Source organism: Siphateles boraxobius, unplaced genomic scaffold (genome assembly GCF_051911475.1).
Source record: "Siphateles boraxobius isolate OS27281-9 unplaced genomic scaffold, OSU_SipBor_1 49, whole genome shotgun sequence".
In the NCBI taxonomy this organism is placed as follows: Eukaryota; Metazoa; Chordata; class Actinopteri; order Cypriniformes; family Leuciscidae; genus Siphateles; species Siphateles boraxobius.
The window spans coordinates 2,088,108-2,102,227 of record NW_027509130.1 but is presented as its reverse complement, the minus strand read 5'-3'; the positions used below and the strand labels follow the sequence as shown (position 1 = coordinate 2,102,227).

The 14,120-nt window shown below is 38.0% G+C and overlaps 1 protein-coding gene across 1 annotated transcript in view; it reads left to right on the top strand.

Annotated features, from left to right (window-relative positions):
- Positions 1 to 14,120, top strand: part of tnrc6bb.1 (trinucleotide repeat containing adaptor 6Bb.1) — a 46,967-nt gene that overhangs the window by 13,358 nt on the left and 19,489 nt on the right. The window contains exons 5-13 of the mRNA XM_077202350.1: positions 3,752 to 5,632; positions 5,718 to 5,882; positions 6,172 to 6,353; positions 6,476 to 6,550; positions 6,633 to 6,782; positions 9,643 to 9,774; positions 9,854 to 9,976; positions 10,062 to 10,172; positions 13,765 to 13,972. Coding sequence (XP_077058465.1) covers positions 3,752 to 5,632; positions 5,718 to 5,882; positions 6,172 to 6,353; positions 6,476 to 6,550; positions 6,633 to 6,782; positions 9,643 to 9,774; positions 9,854 to 9,976; positions 10,062 to 10,172; positions 13,765 to 13,972 — 3,027 coding nt within the window. The remainder of the gene's footprint in view (positions 1 to 3,751; positions 5,633 to 5,717; positions 5,883 to 6,171; positions 6,354 to 6,475; positions 6,551 to 6,632; positions 6,783 to 9,642; positions 9,775 to 9,853; positions 9,977 to 10,061; positions 10,173 to 13,764; positions 13,973 to 14,120) is intronic.

Genomic DNA, 14,120 nt, shown 5'->3' with positions numbered 1-14,120 from the left:
TTGATTCATTCGTTAAAACAATTCGTTCGAACGACTGAATCATTCATGAATGAGACAGATGTTTATGGATTGGTAATTGAATCTTTGAGTCACCCGATTCTTCAAAATGCTGAATCATTCAGTAATGAGAAAACACGTTGCTGTGAGATGCGCGATGGTTCTGCTGCGATCTTTGTTTAACTATTTTTGCTGCTGAAACAGAAAAAAAGTCAATATTACATCTAAAATGTAAGTGCCTTGACTTTTGAATTAAGATTGTAGATTTGGTAATTGAACCTGAATGAATTTCAAATGAATGTGCTATATTTCAGATCAATATACAGGTGAAACTCGAAAAATTTGAATATCGTGCAAAAGTCCATTTATTTCGGGTAATTCAACTTAAAGGTGAAACTAATATATTATAAAGACTCATTACATGCAAGGTGAGATATTTCAAGCCTTTATTTGTTATAATTTTGATGATTATGGCTTACAGCTTATGAAAACCCCTAATTCAAAATTAGAATATTGTGAAAAAGTTTTCATAGCTGTAAGCCATAATCATCAAAATTATAACAAATAAAGGCTTGAAATATCTCACTTTGCATGTAATGACTCTATATAATATATTAGTTTCACCTTTAAGTTGAATTACTGAAATAAATGAACTTTTGCACGATATTCTAATTTTTCGCGTTTCACCTGTATTTGTTTTCTTTAAAATTTGAACTAACACTAACTTTATTCTCATCTGAATTATAAATAATTTATTTCTGTATAAAATAAAAACACATTTGATTTTTCTTGTTTAATCAATGTAGAATGTTTAACTTAAAAATAAACAGATTAGTGCTCTGTTCCAGGACAAGAAATGAAAACCTATGGAATATGATAAATGTCCAAAAGATGGCACCAACAGACTGTTTTTAAATGAGGTTGGATAAAAAATAAAAAAAAACTTTTAAACTGTGTGTGTGTGTGTGTGTGTGTGTGTGTGTGTGTGTGTGTGTGTGTGTGTGTGTGTGTGTGTGTGTGTGTGTGTGTGTGTGTGTGTGTGTGTGTGTGTGTAAGAGATTTTGGTTGGGTGACAGTTGTAAGTTACAGTTTGACAAGAGTTTATAGTTTGACAAAAGCACAATGTTGTGTTTTATTGTGAGTGTACACAAATATAAGTAAACAGTTTGCAGTTTGAATGATGTCCTCTATGAACAAAATGACGGAGTATGTTTTTATGTCTCCATTGTTCAACACACACACACACACACACACACACACACACACACACACACACACACACACACACACACACACACACACACACACACACACACACATTATTGTTCTAATCAGATCAGGCAAGTAATATTCTGTCTTGTCCCTTAAAAAAAAAAAAATATATATATATATATATATATTTTTTTTAAATATATTTTATATATTTATTAATGTATGCATATGTATGTGTGTGTATATATATATATATATATAGCTGCAAGCAGCAAGGAAAGGGCCAAAGCCGGCGGCACTGACCCCCCTTTGGGTGCCTTTAGGCACCGGGGTTGCGGGGCCACCGGCTTGGGCCCGTCATCGCTGCTCGCAGCTATATTTTAAACTTTATTTTAGTCATTTAAACAGACTTACAGTTGTTTTATTAATATATTTTTGTACCTTAACTAAGACCAAGTTTAGAGTGTTAAAGGGACAATGTGTAGTTTTTTTAGGTATCTTATTATCTAAAATCAATATTTTTATTCATAAATATGTCCTCAATAGTGTATAAATACCTCTGCCAATTATCTGACTTATCCTCATAAACGAAGAATTTATTATCTTTATATACATGTGACGGGTAGGTCCACGGGGGCTTCCATGTCGTTCCGCCATCTTGAAAAACTGTATTAGCAGATAGGGTCAAAAATTACTAGGCGTTTTCGTTCGTTCCGACGAAGTGCTATTAGAAGACATCCTGTCATAGATTTTTGATACATAACAGCTACCGTAGATGCAAAACGCATTTGAAAAAGCGAAGTGCTGGAGAGCAGAATTCCACCGCTAGATGGGAGAAATTCCTACACAATGTCTCTTTAAATTAAACCAACTCGAAAACAGAGATTAAGTTCCTGTGAATATAAGATTTAAAACATGTTTAATTTACACAATACCGTTCAAAAGTTTTAAAGATCTTTTATGTTATTATGATAATTTTCAATATATTTGGTCATTATGAAACTAGAGTATGATAGGCCACCATAGACAGTTAATGATTGGGAAACACTGATTACAGTCTTCAGTGGCACATGATCCTTCAGAAATCCTTCTAATATGTTGATTTGCTGCTAAACTTGACAACCGAACCACCGCGGTTGTAAAGCGTCACCGCAGAGCTGAGTAGCACCGGTGGTCCGACAAAAAAAAATATATTTTTGTGAATGCTGTTTTACATGAATATAATGACAGGAGTGAAGCACAAATCTGTGTTTACAAAATAAATAATAAGTTAGCAATTAAATGTTACATCGAAGCCAAACTTTTGGATTTGTGACGAATTAGAGAGTTGTGCGTGAGCCCTTAAATGTAAGCTTTGTCGGCTTAGTTTTCTGTTTTGCGATCTGGTCACCCGATTATCAGTGAATTTAACACTATTCCATTAGTTATTATTCCACTGGTAATGGAATCTCTTGTTTCTTTTACCAAATCTTCACTCACGTCTCACCCATTTTCGCAGGGGATTATAAATATGTCTCTTCCTTTGGTTCGCTTTAAAGTAGGCCTATCATATTCACGTTCTTTTCAGTAGTAAAGCAGAAAAAACGCTGTAGGAAAGATAGCCTACATTTTTACTTGCACATCAAATTCTTTTTAACACAGTTTGTGCTTGTTATTAGTAAGGCACATCAAATTAATTTGTAAAGCACGTTTCACACGCGCGGGTGATTTTAGTTTTGCTTTTTCTGGCAGTGCGAAATCAAACATAGCCTAAATTTCTTGCCCTTATGGAAGATACAATTCGCTCTTCAGACCTTTTACAACAAGTAGAAAGCATGAAGATATACAACAAAAAAGGAGATGGTCTTTCTGCTCGTGTCTCACATCCCTGATCCCTCAGAGCGGTAGGCTTAGGCTATATCATGCGTCTTTGTGTGGAAAACAAATGTTTTTTAAATATTTAACTTTATTAAATTATTTAGGCTAATATTATTTACTGATAGTTTTTTCAATGCTTTACAGGCTTCAGTGTGATGTTTCATTGACAGAAGTGCTCAAATAAACATCCATGTATGTTACGAAATGGATGTTTGAGCCTGTTTATTATAATTATTGTTTCAAAATGTATTTAATTGAAGTGTATATATATATATATATATATGTGTGTGTGTTTGTGTGTATATATATATATATATATATATATTATTTATATGTGTAACCCACTCCCCAACCACAGTGCCACCAGCCCTATTTGCTGTTCAAGAAACATTTCTGATTATTATCAATGTTGAAAATGGTTGTGCCAGTAATGAAGTGTAGAAACTACAATAAAGTGTATTTTTTTATTAACTGAAATTTAGAATCAACCACATTTATTTATGTAACAAACTTCTTTTCTGTCACTTTTGATCAATTTAATGCATCCTTACAAAATCTAAATATCAATTTCTTAAAATATATCATAGTGACCCCAAACTTTTGTAGAGTGTATGATTATATGTAGAGTTTCATATATTAATGGGTTTTTTTTTTTGTATGCTGATGTTTGTTTTTCCTCTTTCAGATCACACGGTAGATTCAGTTTCTCTGCATTCATTGTCTGACGCCTGTGCCACTCCCACTTATGCAAATTACACATGGGGGCTTGGCTCAGAAGGTCAACCCTCTGCTCAGGGAATGGACAAGGATAATTCTGACGTAGAGAAATGGCCAAGACCGGAAGACCATTGGAATAGTGATCAGACCACACAGTCTGCCAGGTTAGGGATGGACGAGTCTGCCGCCCTGGGAATGAACAGTTCTTCTCAACTCTCTGAATATGCAGAAGCCAGTTTGGCAGGAGGTGCATCCTCACAGTCCGAGAATAAAGAGTCCATTAAAGGAGTCAATCAACATTTCAATTCCAAGGTGTCGTCACCTTCTGGAGACCAGGCGGGCACTCAAAACTACTCCCCTGCTGACCCTGATAGACCATCTTCAGGTCGAGATCTCTTAACTCACACTGCCTCTGAGGAATCTCCTCCTGCACCCTTGAGTCCAGCCAATGCGCGTTACCAGACACTCTGCAAGAACAAAGAGCCCATTACTGGGGATTGGGCTGGACCAAATAATGGTGGAGATGTTAGAGTCTCCTGTGCGGATTTGTGGGATACAGGACAAGACCCTGTTGGGAAGAGCAGTGATTCAGTAGGTGAAAGTTCAGGTGATGGCACTGGCATCTCTCAGGGAAAGTGGGATGGAGACAAAGTAGGTTCAAACAAACTGGCAGCTACAGGATGGACATCAAACTTAGCAGTTGGATCATCAAAAGAGGATGTGAGAGAGATCTCTGATGTAAGAATGGATAGTTTACAGGACTCTTCAATGCTTGCAAACAGCGTGGGATCAAGAGATGACAATCAGAAAGCAGGAGATGGCTGGAATGGGTCAGAGGGAGAATCGACTAGTAAAAAAAGCGCTGAAGATGGGAAGCAAGCCCACAATCTGGTTCAAAGTCCCTCCGGATGTCAGGCCCTTCACCCAGACGAAGCCATGCAGAGCATGATCAATCACACTAACCTGGATCCTAAAGTGCTGTGCAACACGGGATGGGGCAAGACCCAGATCAAGCAGAACGTTGCTTGGGATTTCGAGGGCGACAGTGGGAACGTTGGTTGGGATGCTGAAGCGCACACAGACCGAAGTAAAGATGGCCGGAGGAATGCAGGTGATCTTTCCAGCTCTAAAATGCAGAAGCAGGAGGTTAGGCAGGTGGGTCGAGCTCAAGGGTGGACAGGACATGGAGAAACAAGTGTTGGGATTGGTCGCAAAGGGACTGGTTGGGGAGAAGACCAGGAGGTTGAAGATACAGGCAGGAGGGAAGGAAAGGAGTGGAAACAGGGTGGTGGAAGTGAGTGGACACCATTGCCCGAGGGTGGAGGCTGGAAGGAAGAGAGAGGAAGTGACTGCAAGAATCAGGATGAGGACAACCCTGAAGAGTCGGGACAGCGGAGTGGAGGCTGGGGAGGTAACGGGGGCGGCAGTGTCAAACAGCACCAGGGATGGGGCGAGAAGCTTCTTCCATCACCGATACCAAACAAACAAACAGCACTTAAAACCCAAAATCAACAACCGCAGCAGCAATCGCAGACCCAGCAGCAAATGCCGGGATATCCAAAGGCCTTGCAGGACAGGGGTCGTCCAGGAGAGCCGGACGACCAGAGCAAAGGATCCGGGTGGAGCTGTGGGCCAATCCCTCAGATGTCTTCAGTTGTAGAGCCGAGTGGGTGGGATGAGCCCTCGCCTCAGTCCATCAATCAGAAGATTGAGATCGATGATGGCACGTCTGCTTGGGGTGATCCGTCACGCTACAGCAGCAAGAACGTCAATCTGTGGGATAAGAACAGCTCACCGGCCCAACAGCAGTCGTCTGGAAGACCGCCTGGAACCGCATCGAAGAACTCTGGTAAGAAGTCAGCAGTTCATATTGAGTCGATTAAAACATGTTGAACCAGAAACATCCCTTTTATTGAAACATTTATACTTTCTAGCTCCTGCAACATGGGCACGCAGCAGTGGTCCCACCGACCCATCTGTGGACAGTCCCACGGCTTCCTGGGGGAAATCGTTTGATGCACCAAGTAGCTGGGGGGAATCGAGTGAACAAGGGAAAGGTGGAGGATGGGGAAACTCCCATTCCCATTCTGCTAAGCCTGGTAATAGCCTATCCAAGTACACATACCCATTACATTCTGCCAATCCTGCAGTTTTCCGATGGAATTGGGCTACTTTTAAACTGTTGCCATGTTTTAAAGATGTGAAATATTAGACTGAATATTTCTTATCTAGGACAGGTTCAATATTGGTATAAAATTAATTGGGTAGAGTAAGGAGAATTTTTTTGAGCTCTTTTATGAAAATGTAAAGGAAAACTGTAACCTTAATTGCAAGTAGTGTAAATCTAAGTTCCACTGTGTAATTTATGCAAATTTTTATTCTCTTCAGGTTCAAAGTCTATGCAAGAGGGGTGGGGTGATGAAAGCTCAAATGCATCCCGTCACTCCAGCTGGGAGGAAGAGGATGGTGGTGGTGGTGTTGGAGTTTGGGGAAGTCGTGGATCCCAAAGCAACACCTACAACTCTGGCGGCTGGGGGCAAGGCCAGGGGGCCAGGAGACTCAACGCTAAGGTATGTTTAAGCTCTTCATAGCCAGATCTTTTGACCTCACCAAGACTTTAAAGGAAAACATTTGACTCCTAAGAAGCATAAACCTTAACATTCCCAACCCTCTCCTTTGGTTTGTCCTCCAGGGCCCCCTTAAAGGTAACAGTGGGGACTCGTGGGCATCTCCTGTGACTCGGCAATTCTCAAACATGGGCGTTACTGTAAGCTAGTACTTGCCTCCGCGTTGATTTGCTCTTGTGTGATGCTGCAGAGTTGTATAAATATGCTGATTGTTTATGTCAGGATGAAGACTCCAGTATGGGTCACGATAGACATGACAGGAGAGGAATGAATGACGGTGAGATGCGGAGAGGCGGCAGGACTGGGGGAGCTTTCCGCTCACAGACTTCCAAAGAGATGCCATGTGGGGAGACCGGACCTTACATGGACAAGGTACTGAGACACTTCCAACGCCATCTACACTGAAGGAGAAAGAAAGTTGTATTTAATAACAGAGATTGCAAGACATATAAATGCATAAACCCTCTTGAGAAGGAAGAGCAACTGAGCTTGTTTCAGGCCTAAGTGACCCTCAAGCAAGGTTTTAATATTAAATTTGACACCATTTAATTTTTTAATGTATGCTACTGGTCTTATTTTTTATTTATTTTAGTCCACATATTGTGAATGATTCATCCATGCATACCTAATCTTTAAGCAAAATGTCTCAACTTGCTCTTCCCGTGATATGCTCACTCAACGTCTATTATGTATCTGCAATGCTACTACATTTTCACAATCCAATCAATAACAAATGGAAGTTCTGTTTTAAGTTCTGTTTTTTTTGTGTTCTAATTTGACAAGCAGTTTCATTTGGAAATGCATCATAATACGGAAATCCATTGCAGCATCTGTTTTTTTATATGGACTAAGGCTGCATCTGAAATTGCATACTTGAGTAGGTACTAGAGCCCGACCGATATGGATTTTTGGGGGCCGATACCGATATTAGGGAGTAAAAAAAGCCCGATACCGATATATCGGCCGATATTATTTATGTGTATATTATAATACAGTAGCAATATTATTTATGTGTATTATAGTACAGTATACCAGTCAAAAGTTTGGACACTTTCCTATTGATGTGTACAAACTTTTGATGGGTACTTTACACAGTAGCTATAAACAGAATAAATATATTTTATAAACACGTTTTGCAATGATCACTCAAATGTGGTAATCAAACACTTGTGTGACACAGATATGTAATGGTAGCAGGGGGAATGATAGAATGAGAATTATACAGCTGAGCTGTAACCAAACTAGTTTGCATTGCATGTTATATTATATTATATTATATTCTAAATACTGTTGCATAATCTTCACTAACGACGACTTTGTCTTTTAATTTAGTCATAACTTGTATCAATAAATATATAAAAAGGGTCACTGACAAAACCTTATTATCTTCTATTTTTACTCTTAATTCCTCTAATCTCTACCAGTGGAGGAAGAACTCCGATCTTTTTACTAAAGTAAAATGAATAATATCATAATGAAAACGTTTTTAATTACATATGTACAGTACTTTTATACTATTTTAAATAATTAGTAAGCAAAATGTACTAAACGTGAAACTAGGCTACTCTTAATGCAAAATGGCCCTATATAAAGTGTTATAATTATATACATTTTTGGAATATTGCTTGATGTTGTAACGTAGCGTTATCAGGCAGAATGAGCTTTAACACTGTGTCTACACCGGACGCGGCCGTTACTGCTCGCGTCGCAACAGCTGTTTACCCGAGACAAAGCAGAATCAGTTTACTGTCGGAGATCGCTCGCGCCACGCATTTTAATCAATGTTTCATCAACCAATTGCCTTAATAAATAAGAAGAAGGCCTAAATATAGCAGACAATATAATCAGGACTTCTCAGCTGCGCGCTTGCAATAGTCACAAGCTCACACAATACGTGACAGAGGCTTGTAGCAGAGAAATCAATTCTGTGAATTACACTGCGCAAATCACAAGTAGGCTACTACCCACCGGATGAAGAAGGGTTGGCTCTCAGTCTCCACAGGCTACATAAAATATTAATTTTATTTTATTTTATTTTTCGTGTTTGCATTTATGAGGAAAAAACAATGTTACAGACGCGACAGTTCAGCACTACGGACGTGAGCGCTCTGAAAGCGGCACTAATGCTTTGAAACTTTCACATAGACATCAAACAGAAAGCACAAAACCTTTCATTTCAAAGTGAATTTCGTTTTGTATGAATTGTATCTTAATTTTAATCAATGTTTCATCAGCCATTTGCCTGGATTTAATTTATAAGAAGTAAATTTAGCAGACGATAGATAATCTCGACACGGAGGCGCCTGGGTGAACTGGAGCTCGTCTCATAAACCGAAACTCAGCGTATAGACCTGAGAATTGAAATATATCTATTTTGAAATGTCTACTTTTAAACAGAACAATTCAAAACGAAAGACAGACAGACTCATGTAATCGTATGAAATGTGCATTTCTCTGCGCGCTCACTGAAGATCGCGAGTCAGCATCGTCAACTTCATCTTTGGCTGACACTGACTGAAAACACTTGTTTATTAATAAACAATTAAAATGTCTCCTTGCTATATTTGTTGTATTCATAATCATTATTTTTGCCGGTTCTTGTGACAGCTTTTAGGTGCTTTATTGGCAGCGCCACCCTTATATGAATCACCGTACCCGCATTTTTTAAAATATTCATTTATCGGCCATTATAAATGCCGATACCGATAGTTAGGAAAATGCCTAAAATCGGCCGATAATATCGGCCCGCCGATATATCGGTCGGGCTCTAGTAGGTACCTATTTTGAATATATAATTACTACACATCCGAAAAAGAAAGTATGTTCTATATTTTTCGAATGTGTGTAGTCTGTATGTTCTACACTGTCAACTGACCTACTAGCATCAGTTGCGTCGCTTCACTGCCATTCATAACTCCCCTCCCGTGGCCTCATGGGATTCAGAATCTCGACAGACGTATAAGGTAATCAGTGTACTGTTTGCCTACTCTTTTATGAGTTTTGTGAATTCATGCTACTCGTCCGAAATGTTTTTAATCTACTGTATAGTAGGGAAGTATGTGATTTCGGATGCAGCCTAAGTACCTTTTAGGTACCTTTGTCTAGGTCGCAATTTGGGACAAGGCCCAAGTACCTTTTTCAAGGGTATAATCGGTCCATAGGTAGATTTTCACAGACTTAAAAAAACATCTAAAGCCCTAATCTTTAGCTCTGCTTTGCTGTTGTTTTGAAGGTCGGGGGTCATAATATGTATGGCAGCGGTGGGATTCCTCCAATGAGAGGGATGCATCAGGCTGGTTTGCACCCCTTAAACCCTTCCCCCGGGATACGAGCACAAGTGCCTCCCCAGTTCCTGCCACCTCAGGTCAGTTTGCATTTTTGGTTTTAACACTGTGATAAATGGACGTTTATTATTAGCTCACGGTTCCTCCATGTTTCGGCAGGTTCCTGGGCCGATGCTGAAGCCGATGGCGCCCCCTGGTGGGGGGATGTTCCCTCCACAACTCTCCCCCCAGCAAATCGCCATGCTCGGTGGCATTCATCCACACATGCAGCAGTTCCAGCTGGTATGCATCACATTTTGGTCCTGGAAAAATTAACATGTGTTTAATAAGCGTTATTTTAACGTTTTATATGCGTTCCTTGTCCCAGGCCTGTCAGCTCATTCTGCAACAACAACAACAACAACAACAACAACAGCAGCAGTTTCTGAATCAGAGGAAGTTTCCTCCTCCTGTAAGACAACAGCACGACCCGCAGCAGGTACAGCGTAACCGCTCACCCAGATATTAGGGCTGGGATGATACACCTATCTCCCGATTTGATACTATCACGATACTTGAGTGCCGATACGATATGTATTGCGATAAAAAAAAAAAAGTATTTACCTGTATTTATTTATTTTATTAAAAATTGCGATTCTACAAGTATTAACTCTAGACCATCGGGAAAAGTTAAATCATAAGCTACACTTATACAGACTGTACATGATGCATTAAATCAGTCATATTTACAAAAACAAATCATCACATCTTCTTTGACTTTTATTCAGACGCATCATACAATACTACATTCTCTTGAATAAATGATTCAGTGACAAATCATTTGACATAAAAGTCACTTGGCGAAACAATGTAATCAATAAATGCGTTATTTTAAGCACCAAGTTTCTATCAAAAGCTGATTTTGATCGATATCGTAGACATCAGTGTTTATATTTGAACTTTAATCTTTTATCCAAGTACTTCTATGATAATTTTAACTATTGTATCACAGAAATAATGATAATGAGGTTGAAAAGACTGTTTGTGAAGCATTTTCATGACTACTCTCTCCAGGTCAGCGGCAGCGCCAACACAGCTTTGAATGTTGCGATATGATTTTGTCAATGTTTAATAGACGGATGAATTGAAAGATCGTGTGTGTGCTTGAATCGAGATCACAGTCTTTTAAAGGTGAATCGGACAGCTCTATTGTCTTATCTCTCTCAGCATATGAGTAGCGCGATGGCTTTTCATTGCTTTCAGTCTTGGGATTTTAGGTCGCTTTACACTCATAGGTAACTACACATTTCATACTCTTTAGGAACGAAACTGGCTAACTTCTGTCAACCTCATCTACAAGCAACGACAAAAATAAAGCAATTACATTTAAATTAATATCGATTCTGGAATAAAAAAATAGGTTTTAGAATCATTAAAAAAAAATCGCTATAGCTTGGTGAATCGATTTTTTTTCCTCCCAGTCCTACCAGATATTGGCACAGCGCCCCCTGCTGAATTATCCAAAGAACTGCACAGCGCCCTCTGCTGAATTAACTCTATAAAGCCTGCTGGATCATATTTGTGACGAATCTTTGCTTAAAAACCTGTTGCACACAATCTACTACATGCCGTCTGTCGTCTGATTGATAGTTTTGAAAGTAAAAGCCTTTTAGTGTAATTCTACAAACATCCAGCTTCAGCTCGTGTTCATTGTTGTGAAAGCTGCACTGATTTTTATTAAGTAAATGTAAGAATAGGTTTAATATTCTTAGTAATATTTCAGGATGAACACTTGAACACTGGACTGAAGCAACTCAGGTTTACTAGATTACCCAGACATGTTTTTTTAGCAGATATAGAGTGATGAGTGATATTAATATGCCTTTTTTTTTTTTTTTGCAAGTAGTCTGTTATACTGTTATAAAGATCTCATTGATGTAAATTGCATTCATCATTATTCCATCTTAATTTTTGTCCATATAAATATCAGCAACTGCTCCAAATTGCATGTTTTTGCTCAGTTTGGGCCTCTGAAAAAAATTTAGGGTTTCTTTTTTTCTTCCGCATACTGACTATATCTGACTATATGAGCCATAAAAGCCTGATGTATTGAGTATGATATATTCAATATTGAAACTTTTTTTTCAGCTATTATATAAAGGTTTTATAAAATATGACCCCACATTGAAATGAATGGGAAAATCGAAAAAAATGTGTTTATTTTTCATTTGTCAAAAAAAAAATCAATAAATCCAGAATGAATCTGAAAATTTTCATACCGCAATGAAGTCCTGGTACTAGAGCACAAATGCAGTGTGGAATGAACATGATCACTTGCACACACACATGTACACGCACACAAACACACACACAGGTGTGACTCCAATAGAAAGCATTTTAATTGAAATTGGCAAATAAAATCAATAAATCCAGCATAAATCTGACAATTCGCACACATAAATGAAGGCCTGGTACTAGATCACTAATACAATGTGGAATGAACATTATCACACACACATGTACGCCCACACACGCACAGGCACAAATACACATAGAGAGAGGTGTGACTGCAATAAGAGGGCATTTTTATAGAAATTGGGATATAAAATCATGATTTCTGCATAATCTAAAAATGTTCACACACAAATGAAGGTATGGTATGAGAGCACAAATGTAATATGGAAAGAACGTGACTACACACAGATCACAAACACACAGAGAGACACACAAACAAACAGGTGTGACAGCAAAAGAGAGCATTTTTATAGAAATTGAGAAATAAAATCAATAATTCCAGCATGAATCTAAAAATGTTCACACATAAATGAAGGTCTGGCATTAGAGAAAAAATGTGGAATGAGCATGATTACACACACATGCATGTGCGCGCACACAAACACACACAGACACAGGTGTTTACTCTTCACACCTGTTCATATCTGTTTGTTTTTTGTTTTTATTTACTTTTAAAAATGAATTTCTTATTCTAAAGTTAATCATTTTATACATTTCGATTATTGAAATAATATGAAATTGCAATCAAGTATTTTCTTTTAGTGGTAACTTGTGGCATTATTGCAAATTTATTTGGCATTACTTCAAAAGACCTCAAACAACAACAAAAATAATTCTAAACTTTGACAAAATACTGATTTAATGTATTTTAAACGTTTATATATATATATATATATATATATATATATATATATATATATATATATATATATATATATATTCATAACAAAAGCTATTATAAGAGGAGTAAGTCACATCCAGAAAAATGAACGGATCTCTATGGGGCCTCTGCTGAAAGTATATGGTAATTACACTTTCAAGCTAAACATATATCTACAAAAAAACCTCTAACCAGCAGATGGCAGAATTATGCATCTAATACCTAGATCAATATCCAGAAATAATTCCTATTTAAATTTGATCATCATTAATGTGTTTTTTTCTTTCAGAAAAATGTAATATTTCCTATTTATGCTAATGGTGTTGTTGAGGAATTCTGCAGTAAATAGGTAAAAAAGCATAAAAATATAGATGAGAAGTAAACGAAAAAAAAAATATAATTTGTATTATTAAAATTTATATTTTTTATACAATAGCTCTATTTAAGTCTGGGGTCATATAGACCCCCAAAGTGTAAACAGGAAACTAAGACCATATTAGGGTTAATAAATTTGAATATTTTTTTTCCGTCTGTATAAGATATCTAAAATCTCTTGGAGATGGATTCACTTGAGAAGCAACACTGCATAAGATATTCAGACCTGTTTTCATAGTTTGTGTCTTTAATACGAGTGTATTTGCAGATTTTTACACCTAGTTTATGTATAAGCAAGCCTGCCAGTGCATTAAGACAAAATAACTATATTGAAGATGGAAAAAGTATATGACGTTTTAATACCATAGTGTTGCTTGCAAAAATAAATGTATTTTGTTTTAAGGATTTTAAGATATCAGAAACGGAATGCAAGACAAAAAAAAAAGCTCATTAAGAATATATATTTTGCAGAGACAGAACTGTAGAACTGTACATTGTTTTCATGCTAAGTCTATTTCACTAAGGTGTGTTTTCTTCATAGCTGGCACGGATCATGGCTATCCTACAGCAGCAGCAGGGGGTCGGCGGGCCAAAACTCTCGCCGTCCCCAATGGGAGGACACGTCCCCAAACACCCAGACGCACATCTCCATCACCTGGGCATGAACGCTCACAAGCAGCCTGATGTGCCGATGCATTCGGCCATGGGAGGATCTGAGCTGCACGGCAAAGGTCCAGCAGGGTTCACAGGTGAGGACCTCCTCAAACCGACTTCTTTAACTGTAAACGTATGTGTTTTATGGGAATGTCCTGCTTTAAATGAGATTATGTAATGGTTTAAATCCTTCCCTCGGGTCATTTTGACCCGGAATTTGTTTTTGAAAAATTTGTAAAAATT